At 46.4% G+C, this 24889-nt stretch overlaps 1 protein-coding gene across 1 annotated transcript in view; it reads right to left on the reverse strand.

Moving 5' to 3' along the window:
* Positions 1–300: 300 nt before the first annotated feature.
* Positions 301–24889, reverse strand: part of CCDC177 (coiled-coil domain containing 177) — a 46334-nt gene continuing 21745 nt past the window's right edge. Inside the window, exon 2 of the mRNA XM_063948015.1 lies at positions 301–13710. Within this exon, the coding sequence (XP_063804085.1) occupies positions 11678–13705 (2028 nt within the window). The 5' untranslated portion in view covers positions 13706–13710 and the 3' untranslated portion in view covers positions 301–11677. The remainder of the gene's footprint in view (positions 13711–24889) is intronic.

The following is a 24889-nucleotide window of genomic DNA, read 5'->3' on the forward strand; positions in this document are numbered from 1 at the left end:
CCTGGCAGTCACTCATTTGGGATTCCAGCTGTCGGTATGCTGGCACCAGAATTGTGATCTCATTTGGGATGCCGGCACTGTCAGTTTGAGCAGTGTCGGGATTCTGGCGTCTGTATTTTCGACTGCCAGGATCACGACCACTTTGATTTTGACCGGATCCCATATTAAAAGGTATGAAACACTGGAACACTGATATATGAAGTCAGCGTGTTGTTGTGAAATATGTGTGTGCTGATTGCATGGTGTTCAACACGACTCTCTTCAGCGGCTTTTATAGACAGGTTTATGATTCAGCGCAGACTAAGTAATTGTCAGTTTATTTATACAAATAGAATATTTCACAAACCAATATAAATCAACAAACAGTGCAAATTTATTGTACAAAATGATGTGCTTAACAGAGAAGTCACTGCTCCAGCTTCCATAAAGCGCTTCACAGTTGGTGTACATTGCTGTCTGGTGTGGCTACTGTCTGCAGATACAAGTACAGGCGAGAAGAGCGTGGCAGTAAACAGTGCAGCAACTTTATTAGTTGGTGAAGGTTATCTATTGTCACGACGGGGTTGCAAGTATTATGATATTCAGATTTCAACAAATCATTCATCGAACTCTCACAGCACTGTGTAATGTTACAAATGATAAAGAACCCTATACTGCTGTGGGGTACATATGGAATACATAAGACTGACATATTTTTATTTCTAGACATTATTTAGTGACTTGCACTAAGAACCGTGATGTCATATCTATGGGTTATTCCAAGCCTCTATGCTCAGTGTGTGCTTCAGGGGCTTTACCATGGGTCTTATGTCACAGTATATAAGGAAGATGGTTCACAATGCACTGCATGGAGACGTTTGCTGACAAATTATTACAAATGGAAAATCAAATTTCTGTTTTGCTAAGTTGGATGAATACATTTTGTTTCACATAGGTGGTCATTCCGAGTTGTTCGCTCGCAAGCTGCTTTTAGCAGCTTTGCACACGCTAAGCTGCCGCCTACTGGGAGTGTATCTTAGCTTATCAAAATTGCGATCGAAAGATTACCAGAATTGCGAATAGACACTTCTTAGCAGTTTCTGAGTAGCTCCACACTTACTCGGCATCTGCGATCAGTTCAGTCAGTTTCGTTCCTGGTTTGACGTCACAAACACACCCAGCGTTCGGCCAGACACTCCCCCGTTTCTCCAGCCACTCCCGCGTTTTTCCCAGAAACGGCTGCGTTTTTTCGCACACACCCATAAAACGGACAGTTTTCACCCAGAAACACCCACTTCCTGTCAATCACATTACGATCACCAGTACGAAGAAAAAACCTTGTAATGCCGTGAGTAAAATACCTAACTGCATAGCAAATTTACTTGGCGCAGTCATACTGCGGACATTGCGCATGCGCATTAGCGACTAATCACTCCGTTGCGAGAAAAAAATAACGAGCGAACAACTCGGAATGACCCCCATAGTGCACACATGCCTACTCCCTTGGAACGGTCCGGGAGAGCAGGTCAGTGTCCAGTACCGCAGGAGATGATGGAAGTCTCAGCGGCTCTGCTCCCTGTGTGATGATGCAGCATTGCACCTCAGGTGGTTTGCTCTGTCCTCACCGAAGTCACCTGCATTTCCCCCCCAGGTGGGAACAGAAACATAGCAGGCAAGTGTGATATAGTGGTGTGTTACCCTGCAATATTCTTGCATCAGTGTGACACGGACCTCGCGGCATTAATCTCTTGTGGAGGACCCTGCTCCTTCTACTGTTTCTCAGTCTCTGGTTTCCTGCTCGCCTCCCGGCCTCACATTATGATTTCAGACCTCACAATTTGTAGATTTCCTAATCTGATCAGGATGCGAACTATGTCACTGTATGCCAACACAAGCATGGTCATGTTACATGGGGATGAGGTCATCAAAAGCCCTCCCATAAAAATTCCCCATCGATGCCACCTGACGCTGGTATTCTTGGCATTGAAGGGGCACCCTCAATATGGGAACAGCTGTGAAGAATAACACATTCAGCCCTGACTTCCTGGATATAGGGGCCATGGATTCAGTCCTGATCCGGTCACACATGACACATGTTTTGAGGACTGCACATGCACCGTAGCCACAGCTCCCTGTAAGTTGCATCCAGATTGGTGGCTGCAGGCATTTTGGGGCAGTTACAAGACGCACTCCAGAAAATGGAGGCAACAGACTAATTTTATGGGCATGCCAAAGCCAGAGGCTGCGTCTGTGGACGCAGGCAGCAGATCATCTGCCTACTGCAGCATTTCCATTTTGTTGCACAGATGCTCTGTACATACTACAAAGACGTAGCGGAGGTGACATTTGAGTCCACCCTCTGAATCAGGCCCGTAAATTAGGCCGTAATCATGAGTGGACAGGGTGCAGCCTCCCACAAAACCAGCTCACTCTTCTGCTAAAATACTCTCTACTGCTAAGAACATTACTGTAATATGAATAAAGGTTATATGATCGCTGACTACTTGAAGACACAAAGGTGCTCTGGCCATATCAAAATTCACCTTAAATGTGCTCTGAACATTTAGGGGGGTATTCAATTGTTTGAAAAGTCGGTTGCGGGTCTGTTTTTTCCTGTCTATTAGATAGGAAAAAACAGACACCCAACTGACTTTTCAAACAATTGAATACCGCCCTTGTAACGCAACTAGTTACCAGACCCTCAAAATGTTGAACAACAAAACAGTAATGTCAACGCCGGCAGCTGTGCGCACCCGAATTGATCAACAATTGAATTGCTCCGTTGGGTGCCATCTAGTGGCCGCCGGCGTGCAAAACACTTGAATTCCCCCCATAGAGGTGAGGTGCAGTGTTAGCCTTTTATTATATAGGATTCGCAAAAGTTATGTTGCCAAAAGATTCTGCTTTAATGTTTTCTATTGTTGTTTTAACAAATTTCAGTGGAATTGACCATTTACAAAGACTTAATGCAGCTTTTCAGACTATGGGGTAAATTTACTAAGATGGGAGTTCTATTTAAGATGGGATGTTGCCCATAGCAACCAATCAGATTCTACTTCTCATTTATCTAACACCTTCTAGAATATAATACCTGGAATATGATTGGTTGCTATGGGCAACATCCCATCTTAAATAGAACTCCCATCTTAGTAAATTTACCTCTATGACTTAATACTTGGCTGTGGGTGTGGCTGTGTCTTCTTAAAACTAATTTTAACAATAAAATATATATAGAGTTAGCCAAAAACATGTAAAGGCACTTAATATATGTAATATACCATGCTTATTTATTACTATTAAACCTGTTCATAAAATGGCAGTATGTACTAATAGCTGGTGACTATGAATATCATGAGTATTACACAGAAACAGAGAATTTGACGGCAGACTAGAACGGAGGGCGGTCATTAGGTTGACGAGTTAGGTCGACATACATTGGGTCGACCACGTGTGGTCAACATGCATTAGGTGGATCACGTTTGGTCGACATGCATTAGGTCGACATGATCACTAGATCGATATGGTCATTAGGTCGACATGGAAAAAGTTCGACGTGAGTTTTTCCAATTTTTTTGACCTTTTCATAAGTAACGATCCATGTGGACTACAATTGGGAACGGTAACAGAGCGAGGTGAGCCATGCGAGGGGTCACGGTGCACTAATTGGGGTTCCCCGTCACTTTACGAAGAAAACAACACAAAAAAAGTAAAAAAAACATGTCGACCTTTGTTTCATGTCGACCTAATGATCATGTCGACCAAACGTGGTCGATCCAAAGTATGACGACTTAACTCATGTCGACCAGTCAAGGAAAGTCAATTTTGACTATCTCCTCAGTCATTATGTGCTTGCGATACCGACTTAGTCCCCGTCGCATAGTGAGATTAGGGGTTAGCCCGAATCTCACCGTGTGTACTGTACACACCTTGAGACTGAATCAATGTAGCTATGAGAAAAAAAACTACCTGTTCACTGGTAATGCTAGCTAGGATGCACCCTCTTCTTCTTCCAACTCCAAATCTATCTGCACACGTTACATCTTCATTCCCTCCTCTCTGCAGGGCAGCATGGATTTATACACACAACTCTAGTTGCTAGTTGACTGTAAATACATTCTGTACACATAATAATGCGTATATTCACCAATATGCAGAGTTCTGCTCATTTTGGTGGCATGACTACCTTATATGTATACTTGACTTAATTGCTGACACCATTATCAGTGTGAACTTTCCCCAGCCCTATCCAAAAACAGGTGTAATCACGGGTATGCACAGATCTGCACATTTCTGTCAACTTGCTCTCTACCCTACGCAAGAACGCCCCATTACAGCAGAAATGTATCAGATTCCTATTGATTAATATACTGATTATATTCCATGAAAATGAGTAAAAATGTCCCATACGTGTCGTCAATCAGCAACTATCATTCATAAGCGCCAGTGCTGGGAATCACCATAAGCCATTATTCTCACCTGCCCCCAACCACCCTCACACAATATTCATTTCTCAGAGACATATAGGGCTTCCTACAACTATTAACAGATCACACACATATTGGGGGTAATTCTGAGTTGATCACAGCAGGATGTTTGTTAGCAGTTGGGCAAAACCATGTGCACTGCAGGGGGGAGAGCAGATATATAACATGTGCAGAGAGAGTTAGATTTGGGTGTGGTGTGCTCAAACTGCAATCTAAATTGCACTGTAAAAATAAAGCAGGCAGTATTTACCCTGCACAGAAACAAAATAACCCACCCAAATCTAACTCTCTCTGCACATGTTACATCTGCCCCACCTGCAGTGCACATGGTTTTGCCCAACTGCTAACAAACTTGCTGCTGCGATCAACTCAGAATTATCCCCATTGTTATTGTACTTCTGTCATGTCTATCCAGCCACAAGCGACATCAGTGTCAGAATGACACAAATCTGCATATATGTGCACCCGCTGTTCTAGACATGTGCAGAGCGATTTCACACACGCATACATTACCTAGAATGGCGCACTCATCATCAGCACCACTGTGTCACGTTGAAATAAATTAATATTGTCTTAAATACACCTATTGCTTTAATTTCTACATATCACTTTCCTCTGATCTACCAGATGACTAAACATATTAATGCACAGCAACCTGCTCATTGTATACAGGTCAAGAGCAAAGTTTATTGTACGTATTTATTATACATTTTCATAAGATAAAATTACTTATCTGGCTTCGGGGAGGAGGGGGGGGGGGGGGATGGGGCATATTACTGCCTTGTCCTGGGTGACAGAAATCCTAGTTTCAGCCCTGGTATCATGTTAGTAATCTCCATGGTCTGTTCTTGTCCCCCTTTTCTCCTTCATTAGAGATCTCATCACCTACTTTTACTTCCATGCTGATGAAACCAAAATTCACCTCTCCTCCCATGACGTCGCTCCCTGGGGAAAGAGGAGGAGGTCCGTGTGCAGGCTGTCGGGGCCCTCTACTCTCTAGCCGGCGGCAGCGCTGTGACTCTGGGAACTAGGGTCCCTAGGGGACCCTAGCGCTGTCCCAAAGTCTAGCGCACATGCGCAGATCTCTGGAAAAATGGTGCAGTGGCCATTTTCTCAGTGGTTTTCCTACTGTGCATGCACAAAACACCGGGAAAATGGCTCAGTGTCATTTTCCCAGTGATTCCTGCAGTGCTGCTGCTTTGCTGTGGGAATCCGGAGGGTAAGAATTACAAATAATGGGTGCAGGGTGTGCGATGTGGTCCCCCCAGTATCCCGGGGGTCTGTGTGCACCGCACATACTGCACCCATTATAAATACCACAGTGTTGCTCCCTCCGTACTCTCTCCTGTCTCTGTCTTTATGCTACCTCCTATGCCCCAGCACTTTCTCATACTCAGTATTTCTAAAAACAATCTCACCCTATTTACCCCTCTACAAAACCTGCTAAGCCTACTCTCTCTACATGTTGTTATTGTTACCACTACACTGTACCATAAGTCCCCGCTTACATGTGTGTTATCCGTTCCCCTCTGCAAGCCGAGTTACTGGCTCCTCATCCATCTAACCCTCACTTAAACTCTTTATTTTCATTTATAAAGCCCTCACTCACTTCCCTCACTCCTACATCTCCAACCTCACTGATCCTGTCTATCTGCCCACTTTGTGGGTATAGGCTCATTAGGGCTAATTCAATTCCAAGCAATGTGTGGATGCACATATCACTTGTAATTATAGTAATCCAACATCACAGATTTTCCTGCACAACTCTTTGGAGTGTGAGGAAAATTCTACAACCTTGGTGTTGGCAGTTGAAACTAAGGGCCATCGCCTCAAACTGAACTGCCTCCATTGAGTGCTGTTTACACTCTACTCGGGGGTGGAACTACTATTTGGTGCAGAAGGTGCATTGCACCGGGGCCCCTGAGGACTAAGGGGCCCACTGCTGCCCAGACCAGCAATGAGTTATCCCCTGGCTCCCCGCAGACCATTTTGAGCAATGCCGGATAAATGGCTCAGTGCAGAGAGCAGGGTGGGCACCACTGTCTGAGGGACCTGCCCCTTACCTTTGGGAGGCAGGGCTGACCTTGTGTGTGCCGAACTCATACCTCCCAACTGTCCCGATTTTTGCGGGACAGTCCTGTTTTTTGGGACTGTCCCTGTGTCCCACCAGCGGGCCGCAGTGTCAGTAGGGAGGCTCTCTATCACACGCAGCTCAGCTGTAGAGCAGCAGTAAGTCTATTCATGGCAGTCAAAGGGACTGGGGGCATGCCAGCAGCTCACAGAGCGCTGGGTATGCCCCTAAAGTGATGGACACTGGGAGGCATAGCGGGAGGTGAAGCTGCGCAGGAGTCCTGAATGGCATATCATGAAAGTTGGGAGGTATGCGAACTGACACAAGAGTCCTGCCACCTATCAGCGCAGATGATCACAGCCACATACTGCCTCTAATAACAGTCAACTGTATATTTTTTTTATTCACTGCTGTCTGTGAATTAAAGGCAGCCACAACTGGTGTAACTGGCACCGTCAGAGTCTGCCTGGCTGAGTAAAGTACAAAGGGTGGTGGTTCCTGTCACAGACAGAGCAGAGGCCTCTGTGTTTCTGCCCCCACCAGGGTACATGTCCCCTGTTTTCCACACCATACAGGACATTGTGCTTGTACCCCTGTCACCCACTGCCTCCCCATGTCACCCTCTGCCTCACCCTCCCTTCTGCTGTCAACCACTGTCTCTCTTTGCCTTACGATGTCACCCTCGGCCTCTCCTCGTCATCCAGTGCTGTGTGACACATTGTGAATTTGGGTTGGGGTGCAGAAGGAAGGGGGGGAGGATTATATTTTTACACCTGGGCCCACCACTCACAAGTGCTGCCACTGTCCCTACTCCACCTGTGTCATCCATCACTACAAGCTGCAGTGAGTCTCTATCTTACTCTACTACTCCCCCTGCCTCTGCGCTGTCTTTGGTTTTATATAATTGTATTTATATTTATATACGTATTTATGTTTATATTTGTAATTTTTACATAATTGTGTTCTTATCCAGGGCCGGTTCTAGCCCTTGTGGCACCCCAGGCGAAAATAGGGGCATGGTCAGTTATGCCCCCTGTAGAGTTGTGCCCCGTTTGTGCCCCCAGTAGAGTTATGCCCCCATTTGTGCCCCCAGTAGAGTTGTGCCCCGTTTGTGCCCCCAGTAGAGTTGTGCCACTTGCAAAAAAATAAAAAATAATAATTAATTCTTACCATCCCCGCTCCTGATTCCCGACCGCTGTTGACCTCCGTCTCCGGTCTCCGGCACCGCTCCTCGGATCTATGGGAGAGACATCAGGACGTCCCTCCCATAGCACAGCATAGACACTAGAGGTCAATTATGACCCCTAGCGTCTATGTGCCAGTCCCACAATGCCGTGCGGTGTGCAATGACGTAATCACACACAGCAGTGACAGCACAGCACCGCGCAGCACCAGGGGGCACCACCAGTAGCGGATCTTGCCACGGCGGTGGCGCCCTCCGGATGGCGGCGGCGCCCTCCGGAAGGCGGTGCCCCGGGCAAAAATCCTGTGTGCCCGTAGCAAGATCCGCCACTGTTCTTATCACTATGCAGTATACACAGTGGCACTTTTCTACACAGTTCATTCCCTCCTCGGGTTTACTTTCATCAGTTCATTCTTTTGGATTTTCTCAGTACACTTTTGTACATAAGTATTGTGCGGGAAAAGAGCCGCCTTATGAAATCCAGACCTGCATCTGCACATTCCGTTAATCATTCAGTGCGTTCACACTGACAAACCTTGTTCTTGATAAGAACCACACAAATTAACAGTACTGTATCTCTGCATATAAGACAGCAGTTACTACCACAGACAGGCTCTATGCATTCAAATTGGATGTACTTTACATTTATACATCATGGATATTGTGAGATTGTGCTTGGTAACGTTTTATTATTTGCTTTTGGGGCTTGTAAAAAAAAAAAACAACAACTCACAATATAACTAATGAAGGTAAAAATTTTTATATGGGCTCTTCTGCTCTGTGGGCCAAATTCAGAGATTTGTGCAAACCCGATGCTTTGTGCATCTCCGATGTTAGGCGATCTGAGCATGCACATTATGTGTCCTGTGCATGAGCAGATCTGTTTCTGCATCGATGGTCGTATTGCCCCCTAAGCCACAGATTAATTGATAGACTGCAGCTGTTTGGGGATGGAGAAGGGGCGGAGACCGCCAGTGTTTCAGAAAATGGGGCAAGTCGGCCCTACTTTTTGACCATGCTGAGGCCAGTTGCTACATCCATGGAAGCAGCTTTACTGTGAAAACACCAATCCTCCTGAGAAACCTGAGGGTTACTTAGATGGCCGATGTTCACGCAGATAATCCAATGCTGTGTCTCCGGACGCAGCAGCGGATCAGAGAAGCCGTCATATTTACACAAGACACCTCCTCCTGCGATATTTGCATATAATCGCACAGCACAAACTCGCAGCAGCTGTACGGTAGCATCCATCTCCAGATCGGGCCCTTTGTCCATTTGACACAACTGGTATGTTCTAACCCATCAAAAGCAGCATTCATAATATGACCATCTATCAGTTCATGTCAAAACCAATGACATTTGTATCATGAATAAGTGTGACATGTATACTTTGCCCAACTGCTAACTTTTCAGCCCTGCCCATGAAAATGTGCAAATGCTACCAACTGATTCTGCTGCAGAACTACATGAAAGCAGAGGTGTAGCTAGGGGGTGGTCTTCAGTATGCCGAATGTCGGGATCCCGGCGCACAGTATACCGGCGCCGGAATCCCGACACCCGGCATACCGACAGATATTCTCCCTCGTGGGGTCCACGACCCCCCTGGAGGGAGAATAAATAGCGTAGCGCGCCACCGTGCCCGCTAGGGGCTCATTTGTGCTCACCATGCTGTCGGTATGCCGGTGGTCGGGCTCCCGGCGCTGGTTTGCTGGTCGCCGGGAGCCCGGCCGCCGGCATACCATACTACACCCGTAGCTAGGTGCCATGGTGCCCGGAGCAAGGGTATGTTTCGGCACTCCCTACCCTGTATTGAATTGTGGGCATGTTACATTTGAAAAGAAAAAATATTTAAAAATTCTAAATTGGTGACAGGGTCGGTTCTAGACCTTGTTGATCTTAGGGCAAACGTTTCCCCCATGTTTAAAATAGGGTCAGTACGCACCTAAGGCGCGCAACAAACATATAGGGGCCTGGCTTCATGGGAATGGTTGTGGCCACAGAATAGTTCCAATTCAGATTGCACCTTACAGTATTGTCCGTTATTCACATTACACCAAAATTGTGTCTGTTAGTCACTTTACGCCACACAGTAGAGCCCCTTATACACGTTACACCACACAGTAAAGCCTCTTATACATGTTACGCCACAGTAGAGCCATTTATACATGTTACACCACAGTAGAGCCGCTAATACATGTTAATCTGCAGCAGCAGCCGGAACAGAGAGAGGTGCTGCAGCAGCAGCCGGAACAGAGAGAGGTGCTGCAGCAGCAGCTGTGACAGAGAGAGGTGCTGCAGCAGCAGGGGCAGAAAGAGGTGCTGCAGCTGCTGGGGCAGAGAGTAGTATAGAAGAACAGAAGTAACCCTGCTGCACAGCTACACGCAGACACTGAGACATATAAAGAGGGCAGCAGAGCTCCGGCATGTGCTGGTTGTCCGTGTCTCCTGCTGTCGCCTATGGCCTGCCCTGTTCCCTACATAGTCTCCGAGTCAGTGTGCGCCCTTCTGCTTCTCCTGCTCTGCAGCTGCCTGTACAGTGGCTCGTGGTATAGTGGATGGAGAGAAGGGTGCAAGTGGCTACGCGCCCTCTAACTTTTCCAGCACCCGGAGCTCGCGCTCCACTGGAGCCACCCTGCTACACCCCTGCATGAAAGCCAAGGTTTATGAAGTTACATATGCACAACCCGAGCCTGACATGTAAATTATGGACTATATGTTTTTAAATGATCTGTTAAGTAAAAATAAGACAAAGAACTCTGAAAACAGGATGACTTCACATTCAGAGACACATCCATTTACAACATAATAAATAAATAGCTGTAGTTTGTTTCCCCGTGCTTCTGATTACTGAGTGATCTGCAAGTGATCACTGGTATAGGGGTTTATTCAGAGTTGCTAGCAAACCAAAAAAAGTTAGCATTTGTGCAAAAACCATATTACACTACAGGTGTGGCATGTGTAACATGTGCAGAGAGAGTTAGATTTGGGTGGGTTATATTGTTTCTGTGCATTGCAAATACTGGCTGCTTTATTTTTATACTGCAATTTAGATTTCAGTTTGAACACACCACACCCAAATCCAACTCTCTCTGCACATGTTACATCTGCCCCACCTGCAGTACAGAATGGTTTTGCCCAATTTGCTAACCTTTTTTATTTGCTAACAACTCTAAATAACCCCCATAGTTTGTACAGTGAAGAGGAAAATTACGAAGACTCTATATAAGGCCTGGGCAACCTGAGGCTCTCCAGCTGTTGTGAAACTACACATCCCAGCATGCCCTGCCAAAGTTTCAGCATTCCCTAATAGGAAAACTGTGACAAGGCATGTGGAGACTTGTAGTTTCCTAACACCTGGAGAGCCACAGGTTGGGCAGGCCTGCTCTACATGAACTTGTTTATCAACCTGTCCTGTACAGTCATGATATACTTGTTAAGTGTCACCCCATATTTCAACACAAAGCTATACTTGTGATGTATAGACTTATTACACTTTTTGCGTGCCACAGTTGTCACATGTCAGCTTGTCTTGCACATGCTAAATAGTACCATTCTTGCCTTAATGCAAGGTCCTACTTAGCTGGAAGTGTACGTGCACTGGTAAATGTCTTTTGAGGAAACTTTCTTGCTCCTATTTCCAACCACTCAATTTTATGTTAAGATAAAATGTTAATGGGAATACAATTAGTCATAATTTGCTTTTACCATTGATGATAGCCATAAACTTGATAGATGTGGGAATTAAATAAAAGAAGTGAGTTCTGCCCTTAATGCATATAATACTGACCTTGAGGAAGGTCTTTGTTTTTTGTCTCTAACATATTAATACATTACTGCTGCATCTGCCTGGTGGTTTAGAAGATGTCTGAGAGCATTCTGTGAGGTCCTGTCATACCAGAATACTGCAACAAGAGAAGCTGGCATAGAGGTGAATGTATGTTCCTACGGACCCTGGAAACCTCATTTTTTATCAATGGTAGCATATAGTTCTGCTTCCAGAGCCATCTTATCAAAAGTACGTGTGTTTGTTTCTGATCGTACTCTATCCCGAAAATTGAAAGAAGCCCTGGCTACAGACCGTGCATTTTCAAGCACAGACTGTTTCTCCTTAAAGAGCTGTTCACTGCGCTCTAACTTCTTTTCTATGGACATAAGCAGTTCCTGTCTTTTCACATCCTCGCTTTTCAGTACTTTTTGACGATTTTCCCTCTGGACCTTCTCCTTTTCCAATCGGCTTTCCACAGCTTTTCTTGCTTTGTGCTGCACTACTTCATCGGCTACTTGTGCAGCATGCTGCAGTCTCCTATCAGCAGCCCTGGCCAGTTCAATTAAATGCTCTGCACGCTCCTTCTCTCTCCGTTCTGCTGCCTGTCTTGTTTTCTGGGTTTGAAGCTCTTCCCTCTCTGCTCTGTTCTTCAGTTCTTGGTTTCTTTTCCCAAGTAGCAGCTCCACGTTTTCCTGTGTTCTATGAAGGTTTTTCTCAAGTGTCCTTCTGCGCTCCTCATTATCAGACTCCTCTCTTTGGGCTAACTCCTGAAGAAGTGCCTGGTGCTTAATTTTCTCTATTTTGTTCTGCAGTATTTTGTTGACCTGTAGTTGTTGTGCCTTCTCCTGTTTCTTACTCTGTGCTAAAAGCAATTTATCTTCCAGTAACTCATCATTTTGCTCCAGATCATCATTTTTTTTCTGTTGTTTGGACTTCTGACTTTTCACCTGGTTGGAGTTCTTTTGTTTGCCTTCAACTTTGCCTTTTACCATCTTCTCCCGTTTGAGTTTTTCCACCTCTCCTTCCCACTGCTCCTCATGGAGCAAATTCTCTGTTGATATTTTATTACGCCTGTTTCTGACTTGAGACTCCAGCATTCTTTGTCCTTGTAGTATAGCTCTTTGTCTCTCCCTTTCCTCATACTCCTTTCTTATATTTGAAGTCCTTCGCTGGGTTTCCCACTGTAGGTGAGCCCAGTAACGCTGCTCGTTCCTGATGTTTTCCTCTTCATGTTTGGCAATCATAATTGCTGCAATCTTCTTATCTCTCTGAGGCAATTCTTGAATCCCTTTCTTCTTCACCTCCTTTACCATTTTCTCAACTTTCTTAGTTGTCTGGGGTGAATGACTGAGATCTCCAAGACTAAAACTCCTACCCAAGAGAGAATTAACTGTGTCCAGGGTTCTGGACTTTGGGATAAACTGTGCTGTCCTGCCACGAGAGCTGTCCCCACTGTAGGAAGATGTTATAGACTCGGAGGAGGTTCTACCAGAGGCACCATCTCTCATCTTCTGCAGGGAGTCCAAAGACTGACTTTTACTCTTTCTTTGGACAGGATGAGTAGAGTCTGTGATCACTGCATCAGCAGTGCCCTGAGCATCTTCAGATTGGGAGCATTTTTGAGTCTTGGACACTGTGGCATATTGCTTTTTGCGGATAGGAGGATTACGTCTTTGGGTGACTTTGGAAGGTAGGGATTGGTAGCTATCAGTATCATTGGAAAGTGTTTTTTTACGTCTTTGAGGATCCATGTAAGGTAGTGTATCAGATCTTTTAGGTTCTGTAGCAGATGCTGGTTCAGCCCGAGAAGGCACTTTTGAGCTTGATGGTGAGCTTAGGTTGCTGCTCAGCACCAAGGGTAGAATTCTCCTCTTCTCTTGACGTATAATCCGTTCCCTTTCCTCCCTGCACATCTTTAGCTTTCTTTGTCTTTCTATCTCGTACACCTCACAAAGACCAGTTGCTACTCGCATGGATCGCCCTGGAGCCTCTTTAACTAGATCAGATAGACTTCTAGATAGTAATTCTACAGGTTTCACCATACAGCGAGCACAGGCCTCCAGTGAGCGGGGACTAGTCAGCACATAACGACTTCCTTCTGCATCTGGGGACTCAAAGTTATAAAGGTCCAGGTGCAACATTGGAGAATGCTCTCTCTGCCGCACAGATGCTCCCCCTGAGGCCTCATCCCCTCCTGGATCGTCTGTGGGTTCAGCCATCATTATACCTGGCAGACAGAGAATAGTTTAGATTTTACAAATAATATAATATTTATATAATTATATGTATACTTTACACATAGACCTTGTATGTTCGGTAGGATAAACTAGCTACTGTGAAACTTAAAATAGATTTGGTGATGTTAATGCAATGTAGGGCTTCATATTTCAAAATCCAGTTCATCTTCATATACAGGTTGAGTATCCCTTATCCAAAATGCTTGGGACCAGAGGTATTTTGGATATCGGATGTTTCTGTATTTTGGAATAATTGCATACCATAATGAGATATCATGGTGATGGGATCTATGTCTAAGCACATAATGCATTTATGTTTCATATACACCTTATACACACAGCTAATTTTAGCCAATATTTTTAATAACTTTGTGCATTAAACAAAGTGTGTCTACATTCACACAATTCATTTATGTTTCATATACACCTTATACACACAGCCTGAACTTCATTTAATACAATATTTTAATAACTTTGTGTATTAAACAAAGTTTGTGTACATTGAGCCATCAGAAAACAAAGGTTTCACTATCTGACTCTCACTCAAAAAATTCCGTATTTCGGAATATTTGGATATGGGATACTCAACATGTATTGTGATTAGGATTCATTGTAAGTGAGCATAAGAAACGAGTTGTAAAATTATTATGATGATGATGATGTTCAGCCACATCCTTCCTTGTATCTGACACATTTACGATATATTTTATCTACAGTCAACACACACACCCGCGCTCCGTGATGGCTCAGCGGTACTGCGGTGCGGCGCTGGGAGGGGTGCCCTGGGCCAGCGCCGGACCCTACACTGTCCACTGAAGTCTGTCGGGGTCTGCGGATCCAGGCCAGCCCAACTCCTCCGGCCAGTATAATCTTTCGGTGAGCAGGAAGACAGCGCCATTGCGGGGGTGGAGCTTCTCCTCAGAGCGGACACAGCAGCGTTCAGCGCCATTTTCTCCTGCCTGCACTTACTACAAGTGGAACCAGGTCCCTCCAGAGCAATCTCCAGCTATCTGTACGGTACCAAGGGGGTTGTAGAAGGGGGGGGGGGGGAGGCTGTATACAGGCTGTGACACCTATTAAGGGAAACAGTCAGCGCTGTGTGTGGGTTGGCTCCAATCTCTGTGTCTCTCTGCCATTCTTGGGTGGGAACCTCTGTCTACATAATACCCTGTGTGTTTGTGGGGTGTTTGAGTGTGTGTGACAACATGTCTAGGGACACTGTTTCATATGCTGCAGAGGATTTATCTTCCCAGGAAGACTCCATTCCATGTAATCAGGATTGCACTGTTTTAGCGCAGATCCCAGCTAGAGAGCCAGAATGGATAGTCTCTCTGAGGGGGACTATTTCTAAGATTTCTGATAGAGTTGCTAGGACTGAGCATGCCACTCAGGTCCTCCAGTCCTCTATGGTAGTATGGTCTGATCCTGCCTCCTCGGGGTCCCCTGTGGTACATTCTCAAAAACGTGCACTTGCAATTATGCAGGATGACACGGACACCGACTCTGACGCTGCAGACGGTGACGGGATGTGTTGAGGGGGACGGCATCACTTGCCAAGGGGGTGCAGTTGATGATTGAGGCTGTTAGGGATGTTTTACACATTTCAGACACAGCTCCGGAACAGGTGGAGGAGGCCTTCTTTACAGATCATAAGAAGCCCCCCTCACCTTCCCGGCATCCAAAGAATTGAATGCTATCTTTGAAAAGGCATGGGAAACTCCGGAAAAGAAATTCCAGATTCCTCAGAGGGTCTTGGTGGATTTTCCCTTCCCTGAGGAAGATAGGAAGAGATGGGAGTCCTCGCCGATAGTCAACGCCTCTGTCTCCAGGGTGTCCAAACAGGTGGTATTAATGGTCCCGGGATCTAGCGCGTTAAAGGACCCGGCAGATCGCAAGGTGGATGCTACACTGAAATCCATTTACACGGCTTCAGGTGCTATATTGCGGCCTACTATAGCCTGTGCTTGGATTGCAAAAGCTATTGCCAGGTGGTCAATCACTCTGCAGGAGGAATTGACTACGATGGATAAAGGTGACGTTGATTTATTTTTACGTAATATTCAGGATTCTGCAGGGTTCCTGGTGGATTCCATGAAAGACCTGGGTTCCATGGCTGCGGGGATCTCCTCCATGTCCGTCTCGGCTCGCAAGGGTCTCTGGCTGCGCAACTGGTCTGCGGACGCGGAATCCAGGAAGTGTGTGGAGGGCCTACCATACAAAGGTCAGGCTCTTTTTGGGGAGGCGATGGATGCGTGGATTGCCATGGCTACCGCGGGTAAGTCTCCTTTTCTCCCCTCAGCTGGACCGGCTATGAAGAAGCCTTTTTCATCTACCACGTCACAGTCCTTTCAGCCCGCAAGGCCTAGAAAGAATAAGCCTTCGAACACCTTCTTCAGAGGTGGTCGTGCCAAAGGAAAGAAGCCTGCTCCAACAGGTTCCCAAACCCAGAAGCCCGCTTCTGATACCCCTAAGTCCTCCGCATGACAGCGGACAGCTAGGCCTGGAGGAGGGTCAGGTGGGGGCAAGACTCCGGCAGTTCAGCCACGTCTGGGTGTTGTCGGGTCTGTACCCCTGGGTACTGGATATAGTGTCCAGAGGGTACAGACTGGAGTTTCAAGATCCCCCGCCTCACCGTTTCTTCAGGTCAGGCTTGCCAGCCCTGCTGGCAGACAGGACAATTCTTCTGGAGGCCATCAGAAAATTGGTGGTGTCAGAGGTCATTGTTCTGGTCCCACTTCAGCAATGGAACAAGGGTTATTGGCCCTCATTCCGAGTTGTTTGCTCGCTGCTAATTTTAGCAGAGTTGCTAATAGGCTAAAATCCGGCAGTTCTGCGCATGCGTATGCACAGCAGAGCGCATGCGCTAGGCAAATTTACACAAAACTATGCTATTTTACTCACAGGCGGACAAAGCTTTTCAATCGCTCTGCTGATTGACAGGAAGTGGGTGTTTCTGGGCGGAAACTGGCCGTTTTCAGGGAGTGTGCTAAAAAACGCAGGCGTGCCAGGTAAAAACGCAGGAGTGGCTGGTCGGACGCTGGGCGTGTTTGTGACGTCAAACCAGGAACTAAACGGACTGAGGTGATCGCAATCTAGGAGTAGGTCTGGAGCTACTCAGAAACTGCAAGGAAATTGCTTTCGTTAGCAATTCTGCTAATATTAGCAGAATTGCTAATCTTTTGTTAGCAATTGCTAATCTTTCGTTAGCAATTCTGCTATGCTAAGATACACTCCCAGAGGGTGGCGGCTTTGTTTGCATTTCTGCTAAAAGTAGCTAGCGAGCGAACAACTCCGAATGAGGGCCATTATTCAAACCTTTTTGTGGTACCGAAACCAGATGGTTCGGTACGGCCTTTTCTAAACTTAAAGTCTTTGAACCCTTATCTCATAGAGTTCAAATTCAAGATGGAATCTCTGAGAGCTGTCATCTCAGGACTGACGGAGGGGGAGTTCCTGGTGTCTCTGGACATCAAGGATGCTTACCTCCACATTCCCATTTGGGCGTCGCATCAGGCATATCTCAGGTTTGCACTGACGGATGATCACTATCAGTTCCAGGCGCTGCCATTTGGCCTCTCCACAGCACCGGGGATCTTCACCAAGGTGATGGCGGAGATGATGGTTCTCTGCAAATAGGGGGTGAACATAATTCCATATCTGGACGATCTCTTGATCAAGGCATCGTCCAGGGAGAGGTTGTTGCGGTCCATCGCGCTCACGACACAACTGATCAGGAGGAATGGTTGGATCCTAAAGCTTCCAAAGTTTCATCTGGAACCGACAAGGCGGCTGTATTTCCTGGGAATGATCCTCAACATGAAAGTGCAGAGGGTATTTCTCCCGGTGGAGAAAGCTATGGTGTCGGTTCATCAATGCATATGCCTTCTGGGGAAGATGGTTGCCGCCTACGAGGCTCTGTAGTACGGCAGGTTTCATGCTCGACCTTTTCAGCAACCTATTGGACCAGTGGTCGGGCTCTCACCTACACATGCACAAGAGGATACGCCTGTCTCCAAAAGCCAGGATTTCACTCCTCTGGTGGCTACTACTTCCTCACCTTCTGGAAGGCCGAAGGTTTGGAATACAGGACTGGATCCTTTTAACCACATATGCAAGTCTAAGAGGTTGGGGAGCAGTCACTCAGGGGTAAACCTTCCAAGGAAGGTGGTCAAATGAAGAATCTCTTTTCCCAATAAACATCCTGGAGCTAAGGGTCGTGTACAACGCCCTTTTGCAAGCCGCACACCTTCTACAGGATCGGGCTGTTCAGGTGCAGTCGGATAACGTGACCACAGTAGCCTACATAAACCGACAAGGCAGAACGAAGAGCAGGGCTGCCATGTCAGAGGTGTCAAGAATCCTCCTCTGGGCAGAAAGGCACGCTGTAGCGATGTCGGCAATCTTCATTCCGGGAGTAGACAACTGGGAAGCAGACTTCCTCAGCAGACACGATCTCCATCCAGGGGAGTGGGGCCTCCATCCGGAGGTGTTCGAAGAGGTAATCGGTTGGTGGGGGGTTCCTCACATAGACATGATGGCCTCCCACCTCAACAAGAAGCTGGGGAGGTACTGTTCCAGGTCGAGAGACCCGCAGGCAGTGGCGGTGGACGCACTGGTAACACCGTGGGTGTTCACGTCAGTGTATGTGTTCCCTCCACTTCCTCCGATTCCAAAGGTCCTTCAGCTGGTAAGAAGAACAAAGGTTCTGGCAATCCTCATTGCTCCGGACTGGCCAAGGAGGGCTTGGTATGTGGATCTACTGGATCTTCTGCTGGAAGATCCAAGGCACTTACCTCTTCGGGAGGATCTGCTGCTGTAGGGGCCGTTCGCCTATCAAGACATATCATCGCTACGTTTGACGGCATGGCGTTTGAACGCCAGATCTTAGCTCGGAAAGGTATTCCGAGTAAGGTCATTCCTACCCTGATTCAGGCTAGGAAGGGGGTGATGTCTAAACACTACCACCGTATTTGGAAGAAATATGTTTCTTGGCGTGAAGCCAGGAAGCTTCCTGCGGTGGAGTTTCAACTTGGACGTTTTCTCCTTTTCCTGCAGGCAGGAGTGGATATGGGCCTGAGATTGGGATCCATCAAGGTCCAAATCTCTGCTTTGTCCATCTTCTTTCAAAAACAATTGGCTGTCCTCCCTGAGATTCAGACCTTTTTGAAAGGGGTTCTGCACATCCAGCCTCCCTTTGTGGCGCCATCGGCACCCTGGGATCTAGATGTGGTGTAGCGGTTCCTACAATCAGCATGGTTTGAGCCTCTACTGGAGGCTGAAATCAAGTTTCTCACAAGGAAGGAGGTCACTCTGTTGGCCTTGGCTTCTGCTCGGCGCGTGTCGGGCTTTATCTTGCAAAAATCCTTATCTGATCTTCCATGAAGACAGGGCAGAACTTAGGACTCATCCACAGTTCCTACCTAAGCTTGTATCGGTTTTCCATATCAACCAACTTATTGTGGTGCCAGTGGCTACTGACTCCTCAATTACTTCAAAGGCCTTGGATGTTGTACGGGCTTTGAAGATCTATGTGAAGAGGACTGCTCGTCATAGGAAATCTGACTCTCTATTTGTCCTCTACGATCCCAAGAAAATTGGGTGTCCTGCTTCTAAGCAGTCAATTTTGCGCTGGATCAGGTTCACTATCCAGCATGCGTATTCCACGGCAGGATTGCCGTGTCCGAAAACGGTTAAGGCCCACTCTACTCGTAAAGTGGGTTCTTCCTGGCCGGGGTGTCTCAGCCTTACAGCTGTGCCGAGCTGCTACTTGGTCTGGTTCGAACATGTTTGCCAAGTTTTACAAGTTCGATACTCTGGCCTCTGATGACCTCAAGTTTGGTCAGGCAGTATTGCAGGAGCCTCCGCGCTCTCCCTCCCGTACTGGGAGCTTTGGTACATCCCCATGGTACTAATATGGACCCCAGCATCCTCTAGGATGTAAGAGAAAATAGGATTTTAATTACCTGCCGGTAAATCCTTTTCTCGTAGTCCGTAGAGGATGCTGGGCTCCCGCCCAGCGCTTCGTTTTCCTGCATTGGCTATATGGTTCAGTGTTACCTGGTTCCTAGGTAAGTTCTGCGTTATTTATGTTTCAGCTGTTGCTGAGTTGTTCCGGCATGTTGGCCGGATTCGCATGTTTGTGTGAGCTGATATGAATCTCGCCACTATCTATGTAATTCCTTCTCTCAAAGTATGTTGTATTCTCGGGCACAGTTTCTAGACTGAGTCTGGTAGGAGGGGCATAGAGGGAGGAGCCAGCCCACACTCTTAAACTCTTAATGTGCCACTGGCTCCTGGTGGACCCGTCTATACCCCATGGTACTAATATGGACCCCAGCATCCTCTACGGACTAAGAGAAAAGGATTTACCGGCAGGTAATTAAAATCCTATTTTATTATGTTTGATATGTTTTTATATGTGTATCTCCTTATATTCCCAATAACTTCCTGTTGCTCACTCATTAAGGAATGTCTCCTAACTATATCAATGACCACCAAGGCCTTAGTCTCAGTGCCCTGTTACTGTAGAATGCATTTTCAATTTGAATCAAGGTGCTTTTCTTACCACAGATTTCTCTTAAGATGCATACACACGGTGCAATGTAACCATAGGATTTTGACTGTATAGTCAAAATCGTAAGGGAAGTTAGTGCAAATAGCACTGTGTGGACAGCTTGCGTTCCCGATGCGCGCTCCTGTGGGGTCGGTGTCGCAAGAAAAGATAGACTGTACAGCATACTTGCCTACTTTTGAAAACTAGTTTCAGGGAGATTGTAGGTGTGAGCAGAATGCTTCGTGTCATGCTCGACCCAAAGGGTGCATCTAACTCCACCTATGGGTGTGTCTATTGCCACAATGGGGCGTGTCCTTCATTGTTAGGTGCTCACTCCAGTGACTATATGGCATATCTCCCAACTTTTGTCACTCTGAAAGAGTGAAATATATGCGCACGTGAAATGCGCCCATAAAAGGGGTGTGGCCTATTAAAAGGGGCGTGCCTTTGCGGAGGGCCCGTGAATGTGATCCACACCCCGTTTTCATCACTGAGGGGGCATGCCCAGAGCTCTGTGCACTGCTGGCATGCCCCCTCTCCTATCTCCGGTGAATAGACGCTGTGCGACGGAGACAAGCGCCCAGCCAAAGGCGCGGCCGCCTCAATATATTGCTGAACTAGTTACTCCTGCAGTCCCTATGTGGATATATGTACTGGGAGGTGGTCTGTAAAATCCTGCACACCAGAGCCACTGGAGAATCTGTGCGACGGAGACGAGCACCCAGTCAAGGGCGTGGCCGCCAATTACATATTGCTGAATCAGCTACTTCTGTAGTCATCCCTAGTGCAGTGAAGCCGGGGAGTGCACAAAGTACTGGACTGGCACGCCAGCCGATAGCCTCCGACGGGGACGCCGTCCGTACCATCAATTGGAACTAGACCTGCCTCTCCAAAGCAGGAGAGCTATTCATTCGGTAAGCGTATCCAAGTTTCAAGAATATTATCCCAAAGATTGGGGCATATCAATATTGCTATCCTCTGGAATTGTTTAGAACTGTCATTTAAAATGTAATATTCATTAGTCACAGAAGACCGCAGAATCATCCCAACGCATGTTGTGCAGAATTGTATTGGTGTGGATACATTCAGTTTAAATAATTGCAACATAGTATGCTGATATTACAAGTGTATCCCCCCCGTACAGCTGAAATTGTTACATGAAGTGCTATTATAGAGTGTTAAGTAAAAGAAATAATGAGTATATGTGGTTTTAAATGTCATTTTATGGTTGATCTTAATTGTTTAATAAATACTCTTTGTTATTGCACAGCGCTTTCATAATTTATTCACTATCCCTATAACACTGACACTATACTATACTATAACGCTGATTCTATCCCTATAACGCTGACCCTATCCCTATAACGCTGACCCTATCCCTATAACACTGACCCTATTCCTAGAACACTGACACTATACTATACTATACTATAACGCTGACACTATACTATACTATAACGCTGACCCTATCCCTATAACGCTGACACTATACTATACTATAACGCTGACCCTATAACGCTGACACTATACTATACTATAACGCTGACCCTAGCCCTATAACGCTGACACTATACTATACTATAACGCTGACCCTATTCCTAGAACACTGACACTATACTATACTATAACGCTGACCCTATCCCTATAACGCTGACACTATACTATAACGCTGACCCTATCCCTATAACGCTGACCCTATCCCTATAACACTGACCCTATTCCTAGAACACTGACACTATACTATACTATAACGCTGACCCTATCCCTATAACGCTGACACTATACTATAACGCTGACCCTATCCCTGTAATGCTGACCCTATCCCTGTAACGCTGACCCTATCCCTGTAACGCTGACCCTATCCCTATATCGCTGACCTTATCCCTATATCGCTGACCCTATCTCTATAACGCTGACACTATACTATACTATAATGCTGACCCTGGCCCTATAACACTGACCCTATAATGCTGACCCTGGCCCTATAACACTGACCCTATACTATAACACTGACCCTATACTATAACACTGACCCTATCCCTATAATGCTGACACTATCCCTATAACACTGACACTATACTATAACACTGACCCTATCCCTATAACGCTGACCCTATCCCTATAACGCTGACACTATACTATAACGCTGACCCTATCCCTGTAACTCTGACCCTATAATGCTGACCCTGGCCCTATAACGCTGTCCCTGACCCTATAACACTGACCCTATACTATAACAATGACCCTCCCCCTATAACTCTGACCCTATAATGCTGACTCTGGCCCTATAACGCTCACCCTATCCCTGTAATGCTGACCCTATCCCTGTAACACTGACCCTTTACTATAACACTGACCGTCCCCCTGTAACTCTGACCCAGTTCCTATAACGCTGACCCTATACTTATAACGCTGACCCTGTACTATAACACTGACCCTCCCCCTGTAACTCTGACCCAGTCCCTATAACTCTGACCCTATAACGCTGACCCTATACTATAATGCTGACACTAACTCTGGCACTATCCCTGTAACTCTGACACTATCCCTGTAACTCTGACCCTATCCCTGTAACTCTGACACTATCCCTGTAACTCTGACACTATCCCTGTAACTCTGACACTATCTCCTGTAACTCTGACCCTATCCCTATAACTCTGGCACTATCCCTGTAACTCTCACCCTATCCCTGTAACTCTGACACTATCCCTATAACTCTGACTCTGACACTATCCCTGTAACTCTGACACTATCCCTGTAACTCTGACCCTATCCCTGTAACTCTGACACTATCCCTGTAACTCTGACCCTATCAATGTAACTCTGACACTATCCCTGTAACTCTGACACTATCCCCTATAACTCTGACACTATCCCTGTAACTATGACACTATCCCTGTAACTCTGGCACTATCCCTGTAACTCTGACACTATCCCTGTAACTCTGACCCTATCCCTGTAACTATCCCTATAACTCTGACACTATCCCTGTAACACTGACCCTATCCCTGTAACACTGACACTATCCCTATAACTCTGACACTATCCCTGTAACTCTGACACTATCCCTGTAACTCTGGCACTATCCCTGTAACTCTGACCCTATCCCTGTAACTCTGACACTATCCCTGTAACTCTGACCCTATCCCCTATAACTCTGGCACTATCCCTGTAACTCTGACCCTATCCCTGTAACTCTGACACTATCCCTGTAACTCTGACCCTATCCCCTATAACTCTGGCACTATCCCTGTAACTCTGACCCTATCCCTGTAACTCTGACACTATCCCTGTAACTCTGACACTATCCCTGTAACTCTGACACTATCCCTGTAACTCTGACACTATCCCTATAACTCTGACACTATCCCTGTAACTCTGACACTATCCCTGTAACTCTGACACTATTCCTGTAACTCTGACACTATTCCTGTAACTCTGACACTATCCCTGTAACACTGACACTATCCCTGTAACTCTGACACTATCCCTGTAACTCTGACCCTATCCCTGTAACTCTGACCCTATCTGACCCTATTCCTGTAACTCTGACACTATCCCTGTAACTATCCCTATAACTCTGACACTATCCCTGTAACTCTGACACTATCCCTGTAACTCTGACCCTATCCCTGTAACTCTGACACTATCCCTGTAACTCTGACCCTATCACTGTAACTCTGACACTATCCCTGTAACTCTGACACTATCCCTGTAACTCTGACACTATCCCCTATAACTCTGACACTATCCCTGTAACTATGACACTATCCCTGTAACTCTGACCCTATCCCTGTAACTCTGACCCTATCCCTGTAACTATGACACTATCCCTGTAACTCTGGCACTATCCCTGTAACTCTGACCCTATCCCTGTAACTCTGACACTATCCCTGTAACTCTGACCCTATCCCTGTAACTATCCCTGTAACTCTGACCCTATCCCTGTAACTCTGACACTATCCCTGACACTATCCCTGTAACTCTGACACTATCCCTATAACTCTGACACTATCCCTGTAACTCTGACACTATCCCTGTAACACTGACACTATCCCTGTAACACTGACCCTATCCCTGTAACTCTGACACTATCCCTGTAACTCTGACCCTATCCCTGTAACTCTGACCCTATACCTGTAACTCTGACCCTATCTGACCCTATCCCTGTAACTCTGACCCTATCCCTGTAACTCTGACACTATCCCTGTAACTCTGACACTATCCCTGTAACACTGACACTATCCCTGTAACTCTGACACTATCCCTGTAACTCTGACCCTATCCCTGTAACTCTGACACTATCCCTGTAACTCTGACCCTATCCCTGTAACTATCCCTATAACTCTGACACTATCCCTATAACACTGACCCTATCCCTGTAACACTGACACTATCCCTATAACTCTGACACTATCCCTGTAACTATCCCTATAACTCTGACACTATCCCTGTAACTCTGACCCTATCCCTGTAACTCTGACACTATCCCTGTAACTCTGACCCTATCCCTGTAACTCTGACACTATCCCTGTAACTCTGACCCTATCACTGTAACTCTGACACTATCCCTGTAACTCTGACACTATCCCTGTAACTCTGACACTATCCCCTAT

Source organism: Pseudophryne corroboree, chromosome 12 (genome assembly GCF_028390025.1).
Source record: "Pseudophryne corroboree isolate aPseCor3 chromosome 12, aPseCor3.hap2, whole genome shotgun sequence".
NCBI classification, from domain to species: Eukaryota; Metazoa; Chordata; class Amphibia; order Anura; family Myobatrachidae; genus Pseudophryne; species Pseudophryne corroboree.